The sequence below is a fragment of the Pristis pectinata genome, chromosome 29, assembly GCF_009764475.1.
Source record: "Pristis pectinata isolate sPriPec2 chromosome 29, sPriPec2.1.pri, whole genome shotgun sequence".
In the NCBI taxonomy this organism is placed as follows: domain Eukaryota; kingdom Metazoa; phylum Chordata; class Chondrichthyes; order Rhinopristiformes; family Pristidae; genus Pristis; species Pristis pectinata.
The window spans coordinates 7,000,723-7,028,664 of NC_067433.1; the positions used below are offsets into that span (position 1 = coordinate 7,000,723).

General features: G+C 42.7%; 1 protein-coding gene across 1 annotated transcript; it reads left to right on the forward strand.

Annotated features, from left to right (window-relative positions):
- Nucleotides 1–27: 27 nt before the first annotated feature.
- On the forward strand, nucleotides 28–27,800 carry LOC127584158 (deleted in malignant brain tumors 1 protein-like). The gene is made up of 11 exons (XM_052040738.1): nucleotides 28–205; nucleotides 633–947; nucleotides 2,359–2,673; nucleotides 3,811–4,125; nucleotides 4,941–5,258; nucleotides 5,494–5,805; nucleotides 21,378–21,692; nucleotides 22,077–22,193; nucleotides 25,108–25,362; nucleotides 27,142–27,338; nucleotides 27,675–27,800. Exons 1-11 carry the CDS (start codon nucleotides 28–30, stop codon nucleotides 27,798–27,800), a joined length of 2,763 nt encoding a protein of 920 aa, XP_051896698.1.
- Nucleotides 27,801–27,942: the final 142 nt, after the last annotated feature.

Sequence of the window (27,942 nt, forward strand, 5' to 3'; positions counted from 1 at the left end):
TTGGAGATTTATGCGAAAGGCACTTGGATGACTGTCTGCGGTGTTGGATCGTGGGCCTTATCGAGTCTGGACTTCGTTTGTAAAGAACTGAACTGCGGCTCTGCAGTAGAAGCACCGCTTAATGCTCATTTTGGAGAAGGATCGGGACCCGTTATTGGACCGCCTGGCTGCAGCCATCAACAGGACATTGGAGTGATTTGTTCAGGTACAACTTCGGAACGGAATTGTTACAACTTGCTTCCTTTCTCCCGTTGCAAAACAGCACCCATTCCAAAGACTTTAGTACGTTAATTAGCAGCTTTAAATTGCCCCTAGAGTCCCGATAAGCGGTAGAATGCGGTTTCAGTTGATGAGAATGTGGGGAGAATATAATACATAATAGAATCCGTGCAGATGGGTGCTTGATGGTCGCCGCAGACTTGGTGGGCCGAAGGGTCGATCTCCATGTTGTATCTTTCTACGAGTTTATGCCTTGCTGTAGGTTGATGATAGCAATAGCAATAATAGGGACATTTATATCCCTGCACGAATGTGTGATTTAGCACTAAATGCACCTTGTCATCGGATCTTTACTAGTTAAGACGTTAATGACGTTTACTTTAATACGGACTATTTCTATTACCACTGTTTAGAAAGCAGAGATCTCAGACTGGTGTCTGTGGACTCCCGATGCTCCGGTCGTCTCGAAATCCGCCAGCGGCAGCAATGGGGGACAGTCTGTGACAGTTACTTCGATTTGGAAGACGCTGCGGTGGTCTGCTCGCACCTCCGGTGCGGGACAGTAGCGGCGATCCCAGGAAGAGCTCAGTTCGGGAAGGGAACCGGCCCAGTGTGGAACCAAAAGTACATGTGCCGGGGCTACGAATCCCGATTGTGGGATTGTCCCATTTCTCCTTGGGATCGATTCAGCTGCTCACATGAAAGTGACGTCAGCGTTATTTGCTCGGGTGAGTCTGCTAAATCTGAAATAAAGCTGAATATTTCTTTGGACATTAAGCACATCTCTGCTATTATTTCCAAACTATTTACCTCATGTAAATTGGTACTGAACAAAAGTGTTTCAAATCGGAACTAAGAACGGCTGGTGTCTTCCGCTTTTTCTGTTTCAAATTAAATCCAAAAACATTGTTTTAAATCTGCAACCAGGAACAGTTGGTAAACATTGTTCCTGTAACACAGCGTCGAGTGGAACATAGTCAAAAGTGAATGACGAGCTGTTTTCATACATTGACAGGACGAGTCATTTCAGTGCTTCGGCCATTATACAGTATGAGTGATCATGGATAATAGAAGAAATGAATACTCACATTGAGTATTTTACCTTCCATTTTGGATGTCTAGATGCGTATTGCTGCTGGTGCATGACCATTGACGGCGGTGGGTGTTTCCTTGAATGCAGGAAACGTGGCGGCTAATATTTGCAAAGCAAATTCACATCAATATCCATGCGATGATACCTACCGTCTGCTACTGTTTGGTCACACTGCTGTACAGATTTGCCTTGGCTAATGCACTGGCGTTATTTCTCCTGCTTTACTTCAAAATAATGTAATTGAATACCTTCGGGGAAGCTGATAAGTTTCGACTTATCCTCATCTGGAAGATTGCAGCTCAGTCCTGTTCTGGAGTGTCCAGAACATTCTGGCTCAGACTCCAAATGCATGCAAGGCTGGCAAATATTAATTTAAGGGCCCCGAGAAATGATTTGTTGATTTTAACGTCAGTCAGTTGTTCCCCACACAAGTTTGGAGAAAGTTTAATCCACTTGCCTTGAGTTCCGTCACATTAATAACCGACGTCGGGTACCGCTCTTCCAGTTTGAGTTACTATTTCCCTAGATTAAGCAGTGGAAATTGCATGACATTTCCATAAATTACTACCTCGGTGAAATGGTAATACCAACGTAATAAATGTACTGGCCGTGCGTTCTGAGAAGCCCGGCACAGTGGCGCAGCTGGTGGAACCGCTACCTCACAACACGAGTTCAATCCCGACCTCAGGAGCTTATAAATTTTGGGTATACACGATCTCCCTTCACAAGGATTGCACCCTCACCTTCCCCCCTCGTCCCGGTTTCCTCCCGCATCCCAAAGCCATGCAGGTTGGGAGGTTAATTGGCCATTGTGAATTGTCTCTATTGTGTATGTCAGTAGTACAGTGAATTATAGAGAAATGTGGGGAGAATGATATTAATATAGGATGAATGTGCATGGGTGGTTGGGCTCGGTGGGATGAAGAGCCTGTTGCCCTGGTGTTTCTATGACTTCATTTCTATTAAGAAAATTGGGTGAGAACTAGCAAAGCATAAAATATTACCGCTTCCGTTTAACATTTTCGTTCAATGCATTTCTGCTATAGAGAAAAATTGGGTTCCGAGACTAACAAATGGGGGAAGCCGCTGTGATGGGCGAGTGGAGATATACTACAACCGCAGCTGGGGAAGAGTGCAAGACAACCTCTGGGACATTAATGACGCCAATGTGACCTGTCGGGAGCTGGGCTGCGGCTATGCGATATCTGTCTACAGTTCTTCAAAGTACGGAGAGAGCGAAGGGCCCGTGTGGGTGAATGAAGTTACCTGCCAAGGAAATGAGTCGCAGCTCCAGATGTGCAACTCATTGACATTGAATCCATTTCTCGATGACAGCGATGGCGTAGGCGTCCTGTGTTCTGGTGAATAATTGGTTTGATTTTTCAGAAATCTAAGGGCACTGTTTACACGTGTGTGAAGACACGCAACATTGTGCCTCGGGTATCTCCGATACAATATACCTGGAATGTGGGTCCGCCCTCAGTCATTCTTCCCCCCATTCTTTCTCCTCCTTCATTGATCTCTCTTCCACTCGCTCCAATTTTTCCTTCTCCTACCATAAAACTGATATCCTGCTGGATCCTTTGACAACTTTCCTCGCTAACAAAGACTCCAACAATTTTCATGTGATCTGCAAACGTACTAATCAGACCATCTAAATTTGCATCCAAATCATTTATATGTATTGCAAATAAAAACGGAGTTTCCAGGTCTGATACTTGCGGAACACCACTGACCACAGACCACCAGTCAGAATAACAACACCCTCTACCACTACCTTCTGTCTTCTATGACCAAGTTAATTTTGTATCCAACTTACCAACTGAATGTGGTTAACATGTACTGTTGTAAATTGTATAATTTCCGTCTGTATATTTGGACAGAAGATCTGTTCTTCTACTGGTAAATAGTCAAATATGCAGTCTGTCGTTGGAGAGAAACATTTTGCAGTTCAAATTTGTATTTCAAATTTGTCACATCGGCGCGAAGTAATCTGTGGGTAATCTTGTAACTTTAGTGTATGTGTGCTGGGGGTGGAGGAAGGTACCTTTTGCAAAATTGAAGATCTGGTGATATCGAAGCATTCAAGTACATAGGCAAGGAATATGCCTACAGGTAGCCGGAGATAGGTGAAACGACTAAAACAAAGCCACTGCAAAAACATGCAAAGACAACTTAAATTGTTTCCATAACAGTGTGCTCTGTCTTGGAAGGTAAACGGGGGAGGGCTAAAAAGGGGAACGGGCAGTTCAGTCGCTGGAGACATGACATTGATTGTTGCTGACAAAATGCTTTCATGAATAGGTGGATAAGTGTTACTGTTGCAACAGCCATAATAAGCCGAATTAGCAGCATCTATATTGTACTTCCTAGACAATTTTAAGTGGAATATCAATCCAGACAAATGTTTATCACTGGCTTTTCTTCAACTTCTGTCTCAGTTGAGCAAAGGGTTTAGTGCACATTTGGAAGTATGATCTGTTGTTTGTTGCCCACAGAACACTTACAATTACGGCTGACCGGCGGCGGAAGTCCATGTGCTGGTCGAGTTGAAGTCTACTACGGTGGAGCATGGGGCTCGGTTTGCGACGATTCCTGGGATCTGGCGGACGCTCAGGTGGTTTGTAGACAGTTGGGTTGCGGGAACGCTTTGGAGACAAAACTTTCTGGTCGCTGTGGACAAATCTCAGACCGAATATGGTTGGATGAACTGAGTTGTTCGGGTTACGAATCTTTTCTGTGGCAATGTCCGTCAGCACCATGGGGCGAACACGACTGTTCTCACAAAGAAGATGCGATGGCTATGTGTTCTGGTAAGGATCCATCAATCTGTTTATTTTCTGGAGGGCAAGGGTGAGACTTCATTCGAGAACTTTGTCATTGTATATAAAACGCAGGGGCAAGCCAATGAATCTACAGACAAAATCATTCACTACACTACCTTCTTCCTCAATTCTTCAACGAACCGAATTTTCCCTGCTTCCGAACATTTCTTCCTTCTCATTCTTCAACCAAAAGTTATCTTTGAAATGCGTCTCTACTCTTATCTCCTGTAGTATCGCAGTTTCTAAAGACTCATCGGGTTAAAAAAGAACAAACGAATTGTTAGGTACTAACTTCCAATAATCACGATTGAGTTTGCAATCTCACAATTTCAAATGTCTTCCATTTGGTTAGAAAATTTGCAGGTGTGAGGAGGGATGAAGGATGACCGGACGATTGATCCAGGTGGGGAAGGTGGGGTGTGGATGGGAGACAGAGGCAGGTGGGTGTTACCCTGTATCAGGCCTGCTTCCAACTATCACCCATCTGTCTCACATCTCCCCCCACTCTACCCACCCCCCTACAATAAGGGGAATGGGGAGGTGGAGGGAATTTGTGGATGAATCTTGTCACAAAGAGAGTGGTTGAAATCTGTAATCTACTGCTTTAGAGGTGATGGAGGTCGTTTCTAACAACATTTAAGCGATATTTATTGGAGCGCTTGAAATACCCTGACATAGAAGGAAGATTAGTTTGATATTGATAAGTACTTGAAGGCTTGCATGGACATGGTGGGCCGAAGGGCTTGTTTCCGTGCTGTTTGACTCTATGACCTCTAAATGGTCGTTGGTCATTTCGTTGACAGAACACAAAGAGCTGCAGCTGGTGAATGGAAAACATCGCTGTGAAGGAAGAGTGGAAGTGTTTTACAATGGGAGCTGGGGAACGGTGTGCTCGGAGTCACTGGATGACGTTGATGCAGAAATCATCTGTAAACAGTTACAGTGCGGCCCTGTCCAAAGTATTCTGTATGACGCACGAACATTCGGAGAAGGATCGGGAAACATTTGGCTCGAAGGAGTGGCGTGTGATTCACATGAGTTAACTCTTTGGCAGTGTCGGTCAGACCCATGGGGTGAACACAACTGTAACCATAAAGAGGATGCAGGTGTTGTTTGTTCAGGTGAGCTCACGGACCTCTGTACGTGCGCTAGTCAGTTCGGATATTGGTGTGGAATGACGAGGAATATTTCCTTTCTCGACAGAAGCCAGAATGCCCAAGGAGTTTCACAGTTTAAATAATTGTCTTCGAGAATCTGGATTGACACCTGAACCATCAGGTATGTTCTTTGCTTCATGAGATCAACTGTCGTTATTATCAGTAAGTATCTACTAATTATTCTCTTTGCTATAACTAGGACAACAACTGCGTTTGGTCGGGAGAAACAGCAGCTGTTCGGGGAGGGTGGAGATACTGTCCAACAACAGCTGGGGTACAGTGTGCGATGACTCCTGGGACCTGGCCGATGCTAACGTTGTCTGTAGGCAACTGGGCTGCGGCTCCGCTTTATCGGCTGCGGGAAGGGCGGCCTTTGACCAGGGCGACGGTGTGATCTGGCTGGATGAGGTGAAATGCACGGGAAGTGAATCCTTTCTCTCCGACTGTGGTTCCTCGCCGCCAGGTCAGCACGACTGTGATCACAAGGAAGATGCCGGTGTCATTTGTTCTGGTAAGGATCAGAGGATTATTTCCTTGTTCTAGTTTCTCCAATTCTTCAACCAGATCTACGTTTAACGTGCTATGTAAGATCCACACATTGCTGATCCTGAAATGTGTGTTCAATAATTTCCACAGGTCTGGATTTACCTCCCCCTGGTTCTCGTCCATCTGCTGCAGGTAGTCATTATTAAAACTATAATTATTGTTCATTTTATGATCAATTTGCTTGGCTTTAATAATACATTATGTTTCTTTTTTTAAATGTTAGCAATAGAGCAGATTCCACCTCGCTGAAATCTCTTTCCATGGCTGTTCCAAAGAACTGTTTTATACCTTATTTATCCATGTCTTAATATATCTTGCATATGGAACATAAAAGAGTACATCATAGGAACAGGCCCTTCGGCTCACGATGTTGTACCGAACTAATTAAACTAATAATTAAAAGCCGGACTGTGATCCCTTCTGCCTGCACAATGCCCACATCCCTCCATCTTTGCATATTCATTTGCCTATCTCAGAGCCTTTGAAACGTCTCTATCATATTTGCCTGCACTACCATTCCTGGCAGCGCATTCCAGGTACCCACAACTCCCTGTGTAAAAAACTTTCCCTGCACATCTCCTTTGAGCTTACCCCTTGTCACCTTAAATGCATGCCCTTTGGTACTAGACGTTTGGACCCTGGGACAAAGGTACCGGCTGACTATCTGTGCCTATCATAATCACATAAACTTCTATCAGGTCTCCACTCAGCTTCTGCTGCTCCAGAGAAAACAACACAAGCCTGTCTTCAAAGCACCTTCCCTCTAATCCAGACAGTATGCTGGCAAATGTCTTCTGCACCCTCCCCAAATCCTGTACATCCGTCCTACATAGGGACGACCGTAATTGAATGCAATGCTCCCGATGTGGCCTAACCAGAGTTTTATAAAGCTGCAACATAATTTCCCGACTCTTGAACTCAGTGCCTCGACTAATGAAGGCAAACTTATCATACGCCCTCTTCACCACCCTATCAACCTGTGCAGCCACTTTCAGGGAGCTTTGGACTTGGACCCCAAGATCCTTCTGTACATCAGTACTGTTAAGGGTCCTGCACTAACTGAGTACTGTCCCTTTACATTTGATCTCCCAAAGCACAACACTTCACACTTGGCCAGATTGAACTCCATCTTCCATTCTCCGACCACGTCTGCAACTGATCTAAATACTGCTGTATCTTTTTGCAATCTTCTACACTATCCACAACGCCACCAATCTTTGTAAGGCAAACTTAATAGCCCACCCAATCCACATTTTCATCCAAGTCATTTAGATACGGCGCAAACATCAGAGATCCCAGTACGGATCTCTGCGGAACACTACTTGTCACGGACCTCCAGCCAGAATAAGTCCCATCGACAACTACTTCTGTCTTCCATGGGCAAGCCAATTCTGTATCCAAGCGGCCAGGTCACCGTGGAACTCAAGTATCTTAGTCTTCTGGATGACCCTACCATGTGGGATGTTGTCAGACGACAAACTAAAATACATGCAGACAACATCCGCAGCTCTACTTTCATCGTTTGCCTTCGTCACCCGATCGAACAACTCAATCAAGTTAGTAAGATATGACCCGCCCCACACAAAGCCATGCTGACTGTTTCCAGTAGTCTCCATGTACATAAGAAACAAATCTGCTTCACGATTTATCTAATCTAGAGTGGTATCAAGCGTTCTCAGGTACGTTCACAGTGATCGAGCGATGTTTAGACTATCACGATGAACACAAAGAGTGGATACTAAATTAATAAATGCAGGGAATAATTTGGGATTTTATTTCACTGTGTCCTGTGTTGTTATTCTGTAATTTGTGACGAAGGACGGAAGGAGAAAGCAGTCTCTATCCCTGCTACCGTCTGCATAACACTCGGATCCCTTTTCGTCTGTGAGCTCATCGCATTGGGAGCGTTAACACGGAGAAAGTCATCAAGAAGAGGTGAGGCTCAAGCAATGCTGCCGATCAAATGTGATGTCGTAAACTGTTTGCCCTTTTCATAGAACGTCATGATTTGGATAGAAATAAATGTAACTCGTCTTTTTGCGATTTCACTTATTTACTTCACCATCCGAATTAGTAAGATGTAATTTTTAAAATGAAGTATTTAAAATATGGAGTCATACTCACAACCCCAGTGCGTCAGGTGTGAATGGGATTCAAAAACTCAAAATAATAAATCGAATGCATTTGGCGAGAGGAAACATGGCCAGGCAAGGAATACGCAGTGGGTAGGTGGAAATCGTTAAAGGTAAAATAACTAAGAGACAAAGTGTTTGAGAATACATGGGAATTATTTTTTCAGTTCGTCGAGGAATAGAATTTGGGATCAAGAGGTTTATGCGGAATCTGCATAAATTACTAGTTAGAGAGCGGGAATGGGATTGTGTGAATGATAGTTGTGAAGAGACCTTGACTTCCTTGGGATTATTTTCTTTCGAACTGCGTGTGATTTTATTGAGGTGTGTTAAAGTTATCAGACTCCTAGGCAGGGTGAAGAAGAGAAATGTGCTTAATTTAGCAGGGAGGCCGACAATAGTCTCTAGAGAAAATAAACCCAACACGGTGAATGCCTCTTTTTATCTATGATTCAGCTGCGCGACGCACCTCAACTAATTTGGCCAGTATATATCCCTTCAGTGTATTGAGTGGAACTGTACACAGTACTCTTAACTAGTGTCTATGCAGTTGCAGTATAATCTTCTTGACCTAAATCCTAAGGCGTAACCACTGTGGAAAGTATCCCAGAAGCAACAGTACCTAGATTGTTTGTGTATTGCCTGCTCAGTACTTTCACCCTGAATTTAATTAACCATCACACCCAACCATTGCAATTTTACGTCTATTCACAAGTGGAAGAGTGATGCACTCGAAACTACATCAGACTTTACTTTTAAATGTGAATGCTGTCATCTCCTCGCCTTCCCTTCAACAGGTCATATCATCTTCGACAGGGATTCCCCTGTTGGAATATACGACGCAATTTATCAAGAGGTTGAGAGTATTCAACGCAGCGGGGTTTCCTCTAAAATTGGAAGCTTAGGTATGTTTTCACTTTTATACCGAACATTTACTGGAAAACTACCATCTCTTAAAAAATGTTTTAATTCTCAACGCATTCACTGGACACGAGCAGAAGTCAATGTTTACATTTGTAGATCTGGTATCACTGTCCGTCTCTGTGCCTGTGTGTGTAATCAACGTACCTGTAACTCGTCCGTGGGTGATTTGCTTGTTTACTTTACAATCTGAATCAGTAAAACGCAATATTTAGCATTAAATATTTAAGATAGTGAGTCATATTCACAACCCCAGTGCATCAGGCGGGAATAGGATTCCGAAACTCAGAGGAATATAGGGAAGATATTTTGAGAGAGCAACCAAGTCCAGGCAATAGCTGGCCAGCTGGTAGGTGCAAATCATTAAAGGTAAAATAACTGACAAAGTGGGAGTTTAAAAAGACATATTCTTGTGTTTAGAAAGACCTATAAGGATGTTTTAAAAGAATTGTTTCCTAAATAGTCGAGGCAGAGTATTTGGGATCTCGATTGCTCCTGCAGAAAACTCGGGTTAGAACATGGTGAGTTGAATTTGGTACGTTTTCATTTCGCAGCTATCACTGAAGTAATCAGTTTGCTCTTTAGTGCAAAGCGAAGGACATGAGGCTTTTGCATTTCCTTTCAGGCTTTCCATTGACTTCCTCAAAAAGAATAGGTCTGTTAATTATGTCTAACTGATAATTGATCTTGATTAGCTGTGTCCGTTTACCTCTGAAATGAATGTAGTCCTTTGATGAATAATCTTCGATGCCTAAATCAGTCGCTCCAATAGCGATTCATTTTGTTCTATTTAAACATTTCTGGTTCACCTTGGTCCACCAATCTGGTCGAATATTGCAGCAACAGTTTGGGTCATGGATCAGAAAATCCGCAAAGACAGTCCACCAAGACTCACGGCGGGTAGATTTTAAGGATCCATTGTTTTTAACTGTTATCAAAAAAAGTCATAGAAGGTTACAGAGCCATTAAATGACTTTCGCATAGCCTTCATATTGGGGAAGTGATCTTAATTACTAACTATAGGAGCATGTGAGCCAAATTTTGCCGATCTCATGACGTGATATAATTGACTGGGGAATGATCTAGGCGGTGTTTTCTATCATAATTGCTGAAGCCATTTAGCCACGATCTCTCAAGCCACGAAATTTTTGTGGATTAAATTACAGTAATACGCCCCCGATTCGTTGAGGTCGGCATTTCGTTTCAATAACAACTACTTTTATTAACTCTCAGGTGAGGTTTGCTTTGAGTTTGAGGATGGCGAGGATGGAGTCACGGACACTCAATACAGTAATTGTCAGCTGCCTTATGGCTCTGATGAGTTCCTCGACGTTGAAAACAAGCTCTACTATCACGATGAGCTGAGTCAATGAAATTCCCACAATCATCGCCGCTGTGCAGGAATGTAAGATCTTCGTTTAACACAACGTTTCAATCCGAGACGTTAACTGCGATGCCAAGAAATCAAGATGTTTACACAGGTCATTCCGCGGTACTCCTTGTTCTGAGATGGAAAGAAATGAGATCTTATTTTTTAACATGAATCCTCACAGTGCTCAAACGGGACCTTCTGACTATCGGACATTAGATCCAACTTGTCCACGGCCGCCCAGCAGTCAGACAAAGCAAAGAAAAAAAATGTTTTAGGCACAGAGTAACTAAGTCTACCCACTTATCAAAATATGTCACATGTATGTGTGTATGGCTACATTGATGTTTTAATGCTTCCTGACCGTGCGTAGTGTGCGTTTCCTTGTGGTATATGCATCCCTTTGTTCAACAGATCGTCCTATCAATATTGAAATCACTGCTTCGATTTTATCTACAATTTGCATACTTTATTATTCTGAGTAATTAACAACTTTGAAACAGGGTTTACTTCAGTTTACTTTTCTGTTTATAAAATTATAGTATTATTGCAAACACTTTCCTTTTGAAAGAACAAAACCATCCTGAAACTGAAGAAAATGACTTCTATGTTTCTTAATAACATACGTACAGGAGCTTCCTTTTGTAACAGCTTTGATTTTCAATGCCGATAAATAAAATACCTGTCCGTATTTCCTAGATTCTTGTAAACGACCTTTCAGCCCAGTAATATGTGCAGAAACGGATTCAAACACCATATCGTTTGGAATACATTTAGGAAAGTATTTCAGTTCGAAATCATGACTTTGTTGATGATAATGCGATTTATTCAGTTTTATAATCAATCGGGGGGGGGGGGGGTGGGGGGGGGGTCACTTGGAGCGCATCGCCTCGATGCCGCCTCTGGTTGAAACGCAGCGCGCCAGAAATGACATTGCGCCCATTCAAAAAAAAAGACAATGTAGCACCGGTGCAGTGATGTCATCGCAGCAACAGGAGCCTCCCCGGTGTGAAAGAGCGCGGGAAATGGGTCTCTGCGGATATGATGTTCCTGCCATCTGCAGGCATTTTTTGGGATATCTTCCAGCCTGGTGACTCATGTACTTCCTGCATGATAAAGTTCATCTGTCCCGGGCAGCTGCATATCAGAGCACTCCCTAACACAAGAGATTATGCAGATGCTGGAATCTGGAGCAACACACACACAAAATGCTGGAGGAACTCAGCAGGTCAGGTAGCATCTATGGAGGGAAATGGACAGTTGACTTTTCGGGTCGAGGCCCGTCATTGGGACCCTTCATCCAAGGCAGAGCTGACAGGTTCTTGATTGGTAAGGGAGTTACGGGGAGAAGGCAGGAGAATGGGGTTGAAAAAAAAAGCCACGACTGAATGGCGAAGGAGACTTGATGGGCCGAATGGCCTAATTCTGCTCCTGTATCTTATTGTGCTATGGCCTGCCTGAAACAAAGATAATCTCAGATATACGACTTTCATTTTTACAGCGCTAATTTTGTCCTTGCGCCTTGGGAATGTCTGATTATAGGTGGAGACCTTCAGACGATAATTAGTTTTTTCTCTCGAACTCTTTTTTGTATTTTACTTCGGGATGTTGTATATTTTTTAAAGCAACGAAGTGCTGTTATTGTTCAACCGCAGTGTCCCTAAATTGCTCAGCATCCGCCAATAGGTAGTGATCCCGAAATGTCAACGAGTTTTTTTCCTCCCAGAGATGCTGCTCGATCCGCTGACTTCTTCCAGCACAGTATTTGTTGCAGCAGGGAGAGATCCTCGTCCTTCCTCGCACAATTGTTGCAATAGCAGGATCCACCAGCAGAGGGCAATGAGAGCTATAAAATGGGAAAATGGCAGGGTATTATTCTCGAAAAAAAAGAGAAGGGAAGATAACCTTCTTATCACGGGGCATTATTTCCTTGAAATGCAGAGTGTTAACGGTTAATTACTTTTATCAAGTACGAATTGGTGAAAAATATGTCTTGGAAAGAATAATATATGTGTTGTTTAACTCAGGCTAAAAACAATCTGCTGGAGGAACTCTCTTGTTCGAGTAGCATTTTTGGGAGAAGAGGAATTGATGACGTTTGGGGTCGAAACCCTGCACCAGGACTGGGATTGGAGAAGGGAGATAGGCAGTATAAATAGAAGAAGAGGGTGGTGAGACAGAAATCCTAGGTAATTGGTGGACTGAGGAGAATGAAAGATGACCGGCAGTTTGCCCAAGTAGCGGAGGGAAAGGGGTTTGGAGTTGGAAGACAGTGGCGGGAGAATGATAGCTGGAAGCAGAGGGATAACAAAGGGAACGTCTGTGGTAAGGTGAAGACCAAGATTTCCCAGGCTATAGAATATTTTTATTCATCTCTTGCATCTCAGCTTCACCGGCAAGACCAGTATTTATGCCCTTCCCTAATTGTCCTTGAAAATGTGATGGCGTGTCGAATTCTTGAGCTGCTGTAGCCTCTGGTATAGGGTAGAACAGAATTCTGTAAGGTTACAGGAAACCTTTCTGTAAAGGTTACAACACCACTCTTGGCAGAAAGTTCCAGGATTTATATTCATTGTCGATGAAGGACCAACGATATTTTTCCTTGTCAAGAGTGTGCGGGACCTGGAGTGGAACCTACAGGTGGTGCTGTGCCAATGCGTCTGCTGTCTTTGTCTCGCTTGGTAATAGAGGTGACGAGTTTGGGAGGTGAAGTTGGTGGAGTAACTGCAGTGCATGTTGAAGATGGCATTCAGTCCAGCTACTGTGCTGAAGTGGTGGAAGTAAGAATATTTGGGTGGTTGACAGGGTCCCATTATAACTGGCTGCTTTCTGCTGAAGATGTTCAGCTTCTTGAGAGTTATTGACCTGTCACTTATCCAAGCAAGTGGATATCATTCCATCAAGCCTTGTAGGTGGCGGAAGGGACTTTTGGCGTCAGGAGGTAACTCACTCACAAAAGGATAACCTGTCTCTGACCTAAGGCCAATATGTGTCTGATCCCATTTGGTCTCTGATTAGTGGTAATCCCCAGCACATTGGTGGCGGGGACTTGGTACTGATAATTCCATTGAACTTCAAGTGTTGGCGGTTAGTTCCTGTTATGTTGAAAATTGTCAATGTTTGGCACATTTGTGTGCAAATATTTCTTGACATTTTCAGTCCATGCCTGACTGTTGTCCTGGTGTGGCTGCATGGAAGCGTAGGATGCTTATTTACAGAGGATTTACGAATGGAATTGAACATCGTTTAACCATCATTGAGCATCGGGACTTTTGCTCCAATTATGATTTCGGTATCTTCTGTTCCTCCTTGCTTATCCCAGGGGATTGTAAGGTTTATGGTGCGCTAGAGTATGTGCATAATTATAGGCACATTATCGAAATTCTACAGGAAGGTGGATCCAATAATCCTCTATTTTTCAAATATTTCTGTGTCAGAGTCACATCATACTTGTGCGCTAAGATTTTTCGCATGATAATTTACCACGGCACCAATTATTTCCCCTCACTCTCTGCTCTGAGAAGGTTTTGACAGATATTAAGCTGGCTTCGTTGGAAGGGTTTAGGAAGACAAAATAGAGCTCAGGGAGGATGTATGATGGAAAATTAAAGTGACATAGAAATGAATGTCATTCTTGTTTACTGACCGGAAGTGATCTGCAAAGAGATTACCCAATCAAGGTTTGGATTCTCCAACGTAGAAGAAATGACATCGTGAACAATCAATTTCAAGGAATTATGACTGAAGCAGCTGAATCCTTAAATGATGAGAAGTGGAAATGTAAACTGACAGGTGTTGAGTCTTCTACCGTTGCATGAGAGATGCAGAGAGGAAGCTGCGTCTGAAGGTAGCATCATGGAAACAAAGGGTCATGGTGTCATACTGCACAGAAACAGTCTCTTCGGTGTAAGTAGGACTGATGGTTCATGTTAGAAGTGATGGAAGTTACAAAAGCTCGGGGGGTGAAAGTTGACGACAATGGCAAAACTATCTTTGCCCAAGATGGAAGGAGAGCCTTAAGAATAGAATTGCAGGAAACAGAACAGATACGCTGGAGACTCCTGTGAAACATACTGGTGGCGAAACGACTGCTGAGGGAACAGGAACTGGTCTTGGAAGCACTGCAGCAGAAAGCGTGGATTTTCAAAACAATCATGGCGTTCCTCGCTGACGTTGTCAAGGAAGAACAGTGGGGGGTTTGGTCAGAGGAGGAGCATCTGAAAGTAGAATATGGGTTACAATTGAGAACAAAGTGATGAAACCAATGGGTTTTGTGCGAGAGCAGGAAACAGTATTGTTACGGACTGGGTTACTATTGATAGAGCACAGTAGTGTGTCTGTGTGTGTGTGGCGTGATGACGACAACAGAAGATAAGGACGTAATGACGTTCTTGCAGCAGTCAGTCGGTGTCAGTCAGAGAGAAGAGAGAGGGAGAAGAGAGAGAGACACCAGCCTGCTAGTCTCTATCGATGGATGAAAAAAAATCACAGTGCCTGTCACTACAATCCACTTATGGATTTTTGGAATACTTCAGTGGAGTCCACTTTGGCGTTAACCTGTAGTGGGAAACAGGTATTTGTGTGGACGGCCACGATAAGAGTGCCTTTCCGGGTGGCAGATGCTTCGGAACAAAGCGGTGGAGTAATCACTGCTGAGTAGACACTGAGGTGTTGCATGGGTTCCATCGTGGAACATTTGGATTTCATAATTACTCTCTATTTTCTCTCTACGTTTTGTCTTCAGTCAACAGTGGCTTTTGAAGAAGCCTTTGCTCACGTTTCATCTTACCTGGACTTGGAGTTTGGGAATTTGCCACACACACACTTCGTGTTTAATTTTTGGGGTTAATGTTTAAGATCTAACATTTATACTTTTATTTTTCTTATTATCATAAGTAGTTATTAATAAAATAGTTTTTAACACTGATACATGACTCGTTGTGTTTCTTTTGTTGCTGGTTCGTAACAGTATAATACTCTCCAATGTAGCAGTGAGTAGTTGAGGTTGGGGAAGTGGGGGTGGAGGTGGGGAGGAGTGTGGGGTTGGCAGTGGTGTCAGTAGGATTAAGAAACGTATCCACGTATCCCAGAAAGGACCGGTAATAGCTTGTCCCGTGAAGATTCTCATACCTAAGGTTCCTGAGATTTCTAAATAGAAGAAAAGAATACACGATGAATGATGTGGGCGTCGCGGGCGAGGCCAACATTTATTGCTCTTCTCTAATGGCTCTTTAGTTGGATGGTGAAGCATGTGGACGTTGTTATGAGCATTGTTAAACTCGGGTTCCGACAGAACAGGAGTATTAGAGTCATATAGTCATAGAGCTATAAAAAATGGGAACATGCCCTTTGGCCCAACTCATGCGCGCCGATCAAGGTGTCCAACAGAGCGAGTCCCATTTGCCTGCGTTATTGTAGTATCTTCAGATCGAATATTTTGGGAAAATATAGAGGACGGGGAGGGTGCCGAAGAGATTTACAAGAATGATTCTTAGTGTGAGGGGGGTTTGTTACGTGGCCAGACAGAAGAAGATATGATTTCACTCCTTGGGACAGAGGAAATTATGAAGTGATCTGATAAACAGTTGAATGGCAGTGCTGTGCAGATAGAGATGGGAGAGAAGTCTGTTCTTTTGTTCTAACATAGGATGACTGATATTTACTTGGTCTTAGTTATTTATCATGTGTTTTTACATCAGCCAATGTGGACCGCGGCGTTATCTGGCGCTATGAACCAACTGAAGTTCTTTAGCATGGGTTTAGGCTGACGTCTTCAAACTTGGTGTATCGGAAAATGGTTTAGCATATATCTTCTGGGTAAATGCTTTGATGAAAAAACATCTTTCCCTTCCTGAAAAGGGCACAATTGGATCTCTGTGCCCACTTTAAAGAGTAAATTCACTCTTGTTGCCTGGACGCACAAGGTTCTGACTCTGAGTTGAGAATGTAAACAACAAGTTATGGCTCAGTGTTCAAGTATTTCAGGGGAACCAGTTAAACTCCAACAGAATAATTATCGCAGTTCAGGTGCTTCCTGTCAGAGCGACAAAACAACAAATGCAGAGCAACTGCTCTGAGGCAGTGCAGACCGCAGAAGCGTTGTGGAATATCAGCCGCCATGTCAATAATCGCTGTTAAGGAGAGACTTTCCTGGTAGTTTACGCGGGATACACGAAATCTCTCCCCAGCATTGTTCTTTTTTCTGTGATTGTAATTTCTGGCAAATGTCCCCACCAGTAACTTTCCTTTCCTGAAGACTTAATAGGAGATCTCATCACATTTCCATAAATGATCTAAAAGTAGCAAGTAAAATTTGTGGGCGTAAAGTGTGCATAGTCGCGTGCAGCAGAACTCAGGTACTGAGTACTGAGAACTCACTGGACAGTGGGTGTAGAATCAATACGATTAAAGATAATGATACGTTGAGCTTATTTACTAACCTTGACAGCACACAACGAGTCTCTTTAACGTGGGTAAATTCAGCTTTTTCACAATACACAATGGGGTACAAGTACAGGTTCCAAACGCGGGGGAAGGTAAGAAAATACAATGGGATTCCGATACGTAAATGTCGCCTCAATCTAGTATTGATAATAGTCAGAGGAATGGCGTTTTCACTGCATTAAAAGAGAAATAAAGTACGTGCTTGCAAGGTATGCTCGGTAAAGAAATAGGCAACATGGGAAATGTTGTTACAAAATTCTCAGTGGACCTGGGTATAATCATCTCGAACGTTTACAATTGTGATCATTCCTTGTTATACGGAGAAGGAATTCTTAGGTACCATAACTTTACAATGCAACCTTCCAAATGTAACACCGATTAAAGGTATCAACAACGCGGAGGAAAGTGAATTCCTCCTTACCCGTCTACACGCACAGACAGACGGGATTATGAGAGAGATAGATAGAGAGCTGGAGAGTCAGATAGATAGATAGATAGAGAGAGGCAGATGAATAGACAGATAGATCAACAGACAGACAGACAAAAAGAGACAGTCGCGACAGCGCGGAAGAAAGTAGGAACAGAAAATAAAATCAGATAAAATAGAACCAAATACGGAGCAGAGTGAAACCAGTGTAGTAACACATTCAACATTACTGTAGTTACTTCATAGGTCTGAATGGCCGTTGGGATATCAAATAAAACCATCCGGAGAAGACTTCAGTGATGGTTGTGCGAGGAGAATGGTGCACTGATTAATGAAGATAATTTCCTCCATAAAAACTCGGCTTTGACAGGAGCAGGAGGAGAGTCGATGGCTCCTGAAGCTGCTCTTCCACTCAATATTATGATAGATCGGCTTTGTTATCAGGTCCACTCTCCTGCAGAGTCTTGCAAGTCGTTCATTGTACACAATCCAAAAGCTATTTGTCTCATCCTTGTATTTTCTCAAGAGTTGTTGAAATATATGGACCGGTTACTTCTTATCAGTGTTAAAACCAGATTGAAATAAAAAACACAATTGGGCTTGCACTTCGACAGAACGTCTGAGATCCGGCAGATTGCCAATTCTTTGTGACGAAAGAGGCGAGAGATTTACAAACTTGGGCAGGGCAGAACCGAAGGAAGGGGCTTCTTTTATGTTGTCAGATTCTCTGATGGCATAATTCTTTGATCTAACAAAAGACGACTGATTATCATCTTTGAAGGCAGGCAAGGGTGCGGAATGTTTTTGAAAACAAAAATGGATAGTTATGGTGATCACAAAACCGCCGTTTTCAACATACCTCGTTCACCGATGGCTGGGCCCTCTTCTTCTGCAGAGAAGGAAAGCTCCGACCTTTCACCCTTCAGATATATAGCAACGTAGTTGACACATGAACGTCATTGGAAATAGCCTTGAAAGCAAGACTCTTCAGAGCCAATGAGGGATCGCCATAAAAGCTTACCTTACCAGCCCTACATCCTGCCCAACCAAATCATACAAAAGGATGAACCAATTGTTTCCATTTATGGAAAGGTTCCTTCTGATTGGTGTATTTGCACCAGATTGCAGCTCACAAGCAATGTCTACTGGTTACTTGGGAGTGAACGACCATTTAATGAAAGAACACTGTTGCAAGAGAATCAACACCAACACGACAGGGGTTTTAGAAAGTTTGGAATAGACTGTTCACCAAACGCGAAATATTCGGATCCCAACGGCTAGACCAGCTGCTGCGATGCTGCGAAGTTGCTTATTGATACAGTTTCTTCTGCAGATATGGAACTGTGAGTTTTGGGACTATTGAAAATATTCCTTTATCTGCCTTATTTAGATTAATCGAAAAATGTACCTAATCGCATTCTTATATATTTATCACTCAATAGAGCGTGGTGGTAGGAAATGTAATTATTTGTTTCTTGAATTTCAATGGTGTCATGTAGAAATTGTTGGAATAACGGGGCGAAGTAAATTCGACACGATTCAGGCAAATCAAGTGGAGACTGAAGCTGAAAATATAACGAGTAGAATTGGGAGGTGCTTTTAAAATTGGACACAAAACAACAAGAGAGCTGAATTCTGTCGAAATGTGATTACATTTTTCAGATTCGGGAAGTTATGACTATAGAACTTGAATATTGAATGTAGTTATTTACTTTGTGAATTATCATTTAATACTTATTTTGGCATAATTGATTTTATATTCAACAGCATCCTACGTGAATGAATTCTTGATTTCTCTCGGGGACATTTCTGTTAGAGTGTTTATATTATTTGCATTTGATTGCCAAAATTCTACCCCTGTTCAGATTTGTGTCAAAGTTTGGTCTAACCATAAGCCACACCTAAACAATACGCGCGCATCTTTTAATTGTGTCGACTATGACAATCATGAAGACAGAGAAGATTTTATTGGAATTTATAATTCATTAATTATTCTGAACCTGTGAGAATAGAATATATCGGAGCCCGGAGTGTCTGGAATCAGTGGGTGTGAAACATCAATCAGAGCTGCACCTGCTACTGAATAAACCCGCATAGAAATTCCTGACACTGATACTTATCAGTCACAGCTGATGCAGCAAACAAAACTATGTGAAATGTTGCACTCTATATTACACTGCTGGGCAAAGATTTTAAATATTGAGTAACTTACATTGTCCAAATGCAATCCTTATTTCAATTCCGAATAATAATGCCGAGTTTTAAAAATGCACAATTTGTTCGTTTCCTTATGACGTATGAAGTTACATTTTCAATTTTGATCTTACATTATGTAAAGACGTGCAATATGGTTTTTTTTCCTGTAGAATGGCTTCACGTGCCCTGTCTTGTTTGTGCAGAATTTAGTAAAATATTCGAACATGTTTCTAAATTTCCGGCCTCTTCTATCATAACTTGGAAACGATCAATTAGCATTCGGTTTTAAAGTGGGACTGAATTCTTAATCTCCTCCCACGTAGTCAAAAATATTTCGCAAATTCCATGTAGTGTTCACTGAGACATCTCGGTTTGTTTCTGAACCCTCTTTCACTTGCTTTTCATTGTCTTTTGTTAGTTGAAACTCAGCTCAGTTACTTAGCATTGACGGTTTGTGTTCGGATATGCTATAAGTATGAATCACTCCCCACAGAAAATGGAGGCCCACTTAAAGAGAAGCAGTATCTAACCTTCCTTATTTTTTCCCAGAATATAGTTTGGATATTCTAGTTAGGATTATTTGCAGGTACAAAAAGATCTATGTATTTTCCTGCAAAGTATTGAACAGATAGAAAAATGAAGTGTTCAATCCAAAGAAGCAATTTCACAAATCCTATGGTTTCATATGTACATATACCTTTAATCTTCCCAATTCATGCGTTCAAGTAAAAATACGAGACTCCTCAGATGACATCGTAGTTTTTTCCACTACTTTCCGAAAAAAGTTGTCAGTTTTCTTCCCCATACATTGTACTTCTATTTAAAAAATATGTGAATGGCTGCGCTTATTTCTCCGCCATTTCCAGATAATATTTGATTATATTCCTTTATTTTCATCATAAAAATCGATTTAGTTTCATGGCAACAACCCACTCTACTAACAGTTAATTTGTGCATTTGCCGATGTATGTTTATTTGGCCTTTGTGGCTTCGAAAATTGACACGAAAATTCATTCAGGGTAATTGGCCTAACTTCCATTAGTTCTTAAACAAATACCACACACACACACACACACACACACACACACACACACACACACACACACACACACACACACACACACACACACACAGTTTTTCTACTTCTGTGATACGCGGTTCGATAACTTTAGAAGGAGCAAATCCAATAGCAGGTCACAAGGAGGAAATGTGCCCATATGTCAATAGCTACGTAAAACAACTTTTGATATATATCAATAAAGCAGAATTAAAAATGGGTTTCCGCAGTGAAGTACTTCGACATCATCCAAAAGTGCAAAAAGATGAAGTCGTAGAGACTTTGTATCACTCTTCTACAATGTGTCTGGAATATTTTCCTCTCAGTTAACTTGGTGACTTTTCTTGATTTTCTTACAATCAACCCCTCCTCCCTCACTATCCCTCAAACACAACGAGCTCTAATTATTATATTCTCATTACAGGCAGCACCGTGGTCTCTCAGGCTGACCCTTCAGGTAATTGCCCTCCATTTTCATTGATTTTTACCTATACTCTTCATCCCCAGTTGTGAGCTTCACACACGGTGCCAATCAGTGAGGTCACTGAAGGGCACAGAGTGAGTGACCGGTTTCCCCGACACTATTGCCCGGTCGAAGGCAGCTCTCACTGTTTACCTCACCATTCCGTGCCGAGATCCCGATCGCATGGTCGAGCTTTCGATTTGTCTCTGCGGACGCCCAATGCTGCGTTTGTTTTTCTACACGTCAGCTACTGGCATTCTGTCTTGCTGATGTGCCCTGAGTCTGTCGGACACGGCAGAAGCTCTCACAGCAGGTAAATGACAGGACAAGCACTTGAAACGCCAAGACACAGAAGGCCAAAGACAAGTGCTGGTAAATGGGGTCAGCGTAGACGGGAACCTGATGATAGGAGGAGGGCCTGGTTCTGTGTCGTTTGACTCCGTGACATCTGGGGGACGGTCCATGTTCTCGATAACAATAAGCTTCAAACATTGACCGGGTGACCTTTGATTTTCTGATTTGTAACAGAAAGCGTGCAGCTGAGACTCGCGAACGGAGGGAGTCAATGCGCCGGGAGAGTGGAAATTCACTACAACGGGACTTGGGGAACGGTGCATGATTTTCTTTGGGACCTGCCGGACGCCGCTGTGGTGTGTCGGGAGCTGGGGTGCGGGGTCGCTCTGGCAGCCCCACCCGGGGCTCATTTCGAGGAAGGGTCAGGGCCCTTTGTGACCGGGTATGTAAAGTGCGGCGGGAACGAGACTGCTCTGCGGAACTGCGAATCGTATCCATGGGGTCATTATCCTTTGACGCACTCCAACGATGCCGGCGTTATCTGCGCAGGTAAGAAAAACACGTTGTTCTTCCTCCTCTTCCTGTTCGATAATCTCTCGCATTTGCCGGCAGGAACATAAACCGGTCATCTCTCTGCACGGCCAGAATCGCACTGTGAGTACTCGGTCCACGCCTCGCCGTCTCCTACTGCTCTCTAACATACATTTTATGGAGCAACAAACAATGTGCTGGAGGAACTCAGCGGGTCATGTAACATCTGTGGGAGGAAAGAAACTAGTGACGTTTCGGGTCGACAATTTCTTTCCTCCTACAGATGCTGTTCGACCCGCTGAGTTCTTCCAGCGGACTGTTTGTTACTCCAGACTCCAGTATCTGCAGTCTCTCGTGTCCCCGTCATGCATTTTATGGACTTACGGCTCCATTGCACGGCAGAGGCGAACTGGCGATGCCCAGGAGTCGGCGTTCGGCGTGTGCTTGGTGCTGTCAGCGCGCCATGCCCGGCTCCAAGTGTCTTCGCCGATCAAATAAATTTGGAGAATGCTGCAAAAAGTATTTTAATCAATCGTCCAAATAAAATGCTAAAATATTAGCACATAATTAACACATTGTGAAAAACAACGCTTAGTGAAAGAACTTATTTAAAACGTGAATATTAATTGAAATTCAGTGAAACCAACCCCCTGAGCTCGAGTTTCATATGACTGTTCGGCCCATCTGTCCATATGAATGGGACAACAATATAAACACAGTGAGGCTGGGACAAAGCTGAGGGGAAACGGAAGATGCTGGAAATACTCAGCACTCTGACGAAGGTTCCCGGACCTGAAACGTTAACTATTCTTCCTTCCACAGATGCTGCCTGACCCATTGAGGGTTTGCAGCATTTTCTGTTTTTATTTCAGATTTCCAGCTTTTGCCTTTTTTTAATCTTCCGTAAAACTGAATGAACTCTGCTCAATAGAATTTGAAATGTCCCTAATTTTACCAGCAAATCCAGGAGCGAATTCCATTGCGTTCCGCAATCACGCGGTGATTTGCACAGATTGACACACTCACACGAGCAAGCCAGCTATTCTTAATGGGCTCTCCCGGGAACTGACAGCGCACTGCGGCCCAACACTTCCTCTCTACCGGTGTTGTTGGGACGCTCTTTGTCGGACAATTATCTCACTCCCATTATACATTCAGCATTCCTACTGGGAGCAATAAGTTCTTCAATACTAAAGAAATTAATTTCCATGACGATTCGATCCATCGCCGTATTTGCTCAGAACGGCAGGACACGGCACAAACTCACTCCAGTCTCAATCCTGGTACTTCACCTTAGGTGCATAAGGAAGTGGTCAGAGAACTGATTGGTTTTACTTTCTCAATAGAGCTTCGAAAAACGTTCCATTAGCTTGAAAAACAGTCTCTATACCAGATGCAGAATAGTCAATTGGATGCTCCACTGCAGTTTGTGCTTAAGAGTCTGGAATTTAATATGTATCCCCATGATTTTCACTCCTCGTGGAGAGTGTTTTGGACTCAGCCACAGCTGGTCCTGCTGTGTAGAAAGTGTGGCTGAAACGGTTAGCCCCATTTTTTCCAAGCAGTATTTACTGTATGTGTCTTACAGGTAATTGCGTGCACGAAAAAATATTGAAGGTGTTCAATACACGCCGGTGACACAACCCATAGCAAATGCATTCTGTGCTGATAAACATTCCGAAAATATATTCCACTTGACAGCTGACGGTTATTTACTTATTTCTATTCCTTGTTGCCACATTGGGCTTTAGGCAGCTTTAACATCAGGAAATCGTCATTTCACCTGTCCGTTGCTTGCTGATTGTCCCATCGTGCGACGAGTTAAACTTTCTTTAGCTCTTACAAGGGATATATCAAGCATATGATTTGATATTCTGCGCTTTCCTGTACTGCTGCGTACGCACCAATCTTCGTCACTGGGAAGAAAATTATACTGATTTGTCGGCAGTCAATCGATATAAACTAATCATACATTTCCTGCACAGCCGATGTTCTGTGGTTTCTGTTTGCACTAACCACAGCACTGTCTCCTTCAACACCACTGACCTGCCATCTCCACAGTTTGGAAAGGCGGAATATCCATGGTTTCACCATCACCCCGCGTTCTTATCCCAGTCACACAATATCCAGACCCCACATTTAACATCCTGAACACCATATCTAACGTTTGTTGGCGTACAGACTGCAGTCCAAGAAGGAGGCAAATCAACGCCTCTCAAGGGGAAGGAGGAAAGGAAAATAAATATTGGATTGCACACAGAGTGCACAAGACAACAAATATGCCTGGACTGATACCGCCCATTGCATGGAAACAGTACAATGTATTTTGTCCTCGTCCTTTTTTTATCTGCAACTTTTAAAACAATTTTTGGATTTTATCCATCTTCACGATAAAAGACAATCTGTTAGCACAAAAATTAACAGAAAACACATCTTTTCTCATACTTACTCTGTCCAACATTTCCTTAACCCTAAACACCGTTTAATGAAATAACTTCCCACGATAGACTTTTCCAAAGGAAATTGTATAACTATCTTTTTCCGAGAGGTATAAGCAATCCGTTCGGGTGACTGGTGAAATGATTTATCCAAATTTAATTTTTAAACATGCCCGGCAATGAAACTCTGTCAAATTGGGTTCTGTACAATTATATTATAAATATTTGGTTTACTTTTAGCTGTTACTCTACAATTTTAAATTAGCAATTTAGTTATATTTTGTAATCTACGGCACATAATGTCTACATTTTAGACATAGTTTACTTATATCCCTTGGTACCATGGCCCCTTTCCCCAGCTTAGTCGCATTTTGTAAGTCTCATTCCCACAAGTTCCATGCCATTGTCCTTATCTATGCGAATATTTATTTGCCAATAGCGAAACCATTCTGACATCATGTTGATGTGTTTTGAATTTTTATCACAGTCTCCCTCATTTTTAGTGAGTAACCAACTATAAATCATTCAGAAACTTCGCTATTTCCATTTCATTTTGTGAGAACAATCTTTATTATAGATGACTAACAATAGTTTTCTATGGGCGCATCACTATTATATAATATTTCCCACCGATTGACACATCTAAATGTTATGGTGTATTCTATTCCACAACCAGTTTCTTAGTTACATTGCCTCTACAGTTACCCTACATATTATTAAGGTACGGAGTTTGGGTGGTATTTATTGTATATGATTTCCATTGCTATGTGCTCAACGTTCAACGAAACAATAAGCGATAGATTTATTTGTTTAAAGGGGGAAAATGATCCTTAAATGATCAAAATGTCCTTTCTCGTGTTCACGCAAGAACAGCACAGCATTTACAGCATGCCTCGTCGAAATTATATAACGCTACCGGAATGTGAAATTATTCGGATGATGGCGGTATTTTAATATAAGGCATCCTAAAAGTCTTGTTTTCCTCCAATTCAAAGGAGGCACCAAACTCAGATTAGTGAATGGGAACAGTCCTTGTGCGGGGAGACTGGAAGTTTACGAGAATCGAACATGGAGGACAATTTGCAGTGACGAATCCTGGGCCTTAGCTGCTGCTGACATTGTTTGTAAGGAGCTGGGTTGTGGCTCTGGAGCTGTGGTGCAGATGGATGCTCACTTTGGTGAAGGAACTGGACCAGTTATCGGCCCGCCCGGTTGCGGACATCAACGGGATCTTGGTGTGATCTGTTCAGGTACAAATTACGGAAGTTTAAGGAAACGGTCAAAAAAGGGAAAATATTCCGCCGTCTCAACACAGATAGCGAATATAATCAAAGTTAAGTTTTAACTTCTGCAACTTACTCGAAATTTGACAAATTATAAAACTATTGTGTAAAAAAATTTCCCATGATGGAAAGAATATTCAGCGCAAGGTCAATAACTCAAAGTGGGCAGCACAGAGACCAGGGTCAAATCCTGATCTGTGCTCCCACTGACCATGTGGATGTCCCTGAGGTGCTGTGGTTTTCTCCCACATCCCATAAACATGTTGGATCGTAGGTTAATTGGCCGCTGTAAATTGCCCCTACTATGTCGTAGAATCTGGGGATGGGAGAATAAAAGAATAAGAGAATTTTTAAAAAAAGGATTAATGTAGGATTAGTGTAAAGTGGTTGATGTTCCGTGCCAAATATTGGTCATAACTGACAGCAAAGTTTGTCCCAGTTGCCATTTCGCAATCTTGTCATTGAGATGGAACTCAACAAACAGGTCCTTGAACTACAACTGAGGTATAGATTGCTCAACTACATTGCCATTGCAAATAAAAATAGCCCTTTGAGTAAAAAAAAAGAACGTTGGAGGTTCAAGCGGGCTTGACATTTGCTGTTGCTACCACTGAGCAGCCTCCTTCTGCTCCAGTTGCATGTTATAGCCTTTAGAATACAATACAGTTCAATTGCAGATAATAATTCTTCATCCCAAGCCCACCGCAACGTCTCTGTCTTTGAACAACTTGACTTTCCAATGATATTCATTCGAAACTGGAAGGACAGCACCAAATCATCCAACTCGGGAGTTGGGGAGGTCCTAGTTTATGATTAGACTAGGTTGTGAAAGGAATCCTCGAAAAGAAGTGAATACAGAGTTTGGGTCATAATCAGATCATCCACGATCTTATTGAATGCTGGAGGGGCTCGAGGGGTCGAGTGGCCTACTCCTGCTTGTGATTCGGATGGTCGAAAACACGTCCGGTTAGTAATAAGTTTCTATGAAAATCTCAATGTAATTTATTATGCAACAATGTAAATACAGTTTGGTTAAATCATTTTTCACAGGAAACATCGCGCCTCGACTGGTGAATGGAAATAGTGCTTGTCACGGTAGGCTGGAGATTTATGCAAATAGTACTTGGAGGACTGTCTGCGGCCTTGGATCATGGCCCTTGTCGAGTCTGGACTTAGTTTGCAAAGAACTGAACTGCGGCTCTGCAGTAGAAGCAACGCTTAATGCTCATTTTGGAGAAGGATCGGGACCTGTTATTGGACCGCCTGGCTGCAGCCATAAACAGGACATTGGAGTGATTTGTTCAGGTACAACTTCGGAAGGGAATTGTTCATTAGCTTCCTTCCATTCTCCCAGGATTGTTGCAAAATAGCAGCCACATCCCAAAAACGCAGGGATTACGAGGTTAATTGGCCGCTGTAAATTGCCCCTACTGTGCAGGCAAGTGGTAGAATATGGATTGAGTTGATGAGAATGTGGGGAGAATTAAAAAAAAGATGAATGGTGAATCAGTGTAAATGAGTATTTGATCGTCGGCGCCGACTTTGTGAGCCGTAGGGTTGTCTCTGTGCTGTACCTCTATATCAACTAGTAGTCTGGTGATAGCAATAGCTGAAATGGGGCATATTTTTACACTGTACGAAGATGTGATTAAGCGCTAAATGCACCTTGTCATCTGATCTACGCAAATTAAGACGTTAGTGACATTTTCTTTAAGATGGATTATTCTTTATGTAACCTCAATTTAGAAACCAGAGATCTCAGACTGGTGTCTGTGGACTCCCGATGCTCCGGTCGTCTTGAAATCCGCCAGCGGCAGCAATGGGGGACAGTCTGTGACAGATACTTCGATTTGGAAGACGCTGCGGTGGTCTGCGCGCACCTCCGGTGCGGGACAGTAGTGGCAATCCCAGGAAGAGCTCAGTTCGGGAAGGGAACCGGCCCAGTGTGGAACCAGAAGTACATGTGCCGGGGGTACGAGTCCCGATTGTGGGATTGTCCCATTTCACCTTGGGATCGGTTCAGTTGCTCACATGAAAGTGACGTCAGTATTATTTGCTCGGGTGAGTCCGCTAAATCTGAAATAAAGCTTAATATTCCTTTGGACAATAAGTGATTCTGCTAACTTCTGCTATTGTTTAGTGATACTACTCAATAGATTAATCTTGGCGAGTACACTGGCGTTATTTTTCCTGCTCTTATTCAAAAAAATGTATTCGAATTTGGAAAAGCTTTGGAACCCTTTGCAAAAGCTGATAAGTTTCGATTTATCCTCATCTAGAAGACTGCACCTCCGGTGGAGCACCGCCGCCTCAGTCCTGGTCTAGAGCGTTCACCGCACAAGTTTCTGAAATGGAACTTGAATCCAGAACAATCTGGCTCGGACTCCGAATGCATGCAAGGCTAGCAGAAATTAATTCAATGCCCCATGGAAATGAACTGTTGATTTCCACGTCAGTCAGTTGTTCCCCACATAATTTAGGAGACAGTTTAATTCACTAGCTTTGAGTTCTATCACATCAATAACCGATATGAGATACCGCTCTTCC

Bases quoted from the DNA above. Each gene is read 5' to 3' on its own strand.
- LOC127584158 (XM_052040738.1), top strand. From the start codon at position 28: ATGACTGTCTGCGGTGTTGGATCGTGGGCCTTATCGAGTCTGGACTTC. The intron at 2,674-3,810 runs GTGAATAATTGG...TGTTGCCCACAG, and splicing joins CGTAGGCGTCCTGTGTTCTG to AACACTTACAATTACGGCTG. The intron at 21,693-22,076 runs GTAAGAAAAACA...ATTGCACGGCAG, and splicing joins TGCCGGCGTTATCTGCGCAG to AGGCGAACTGGCGATGCCCA.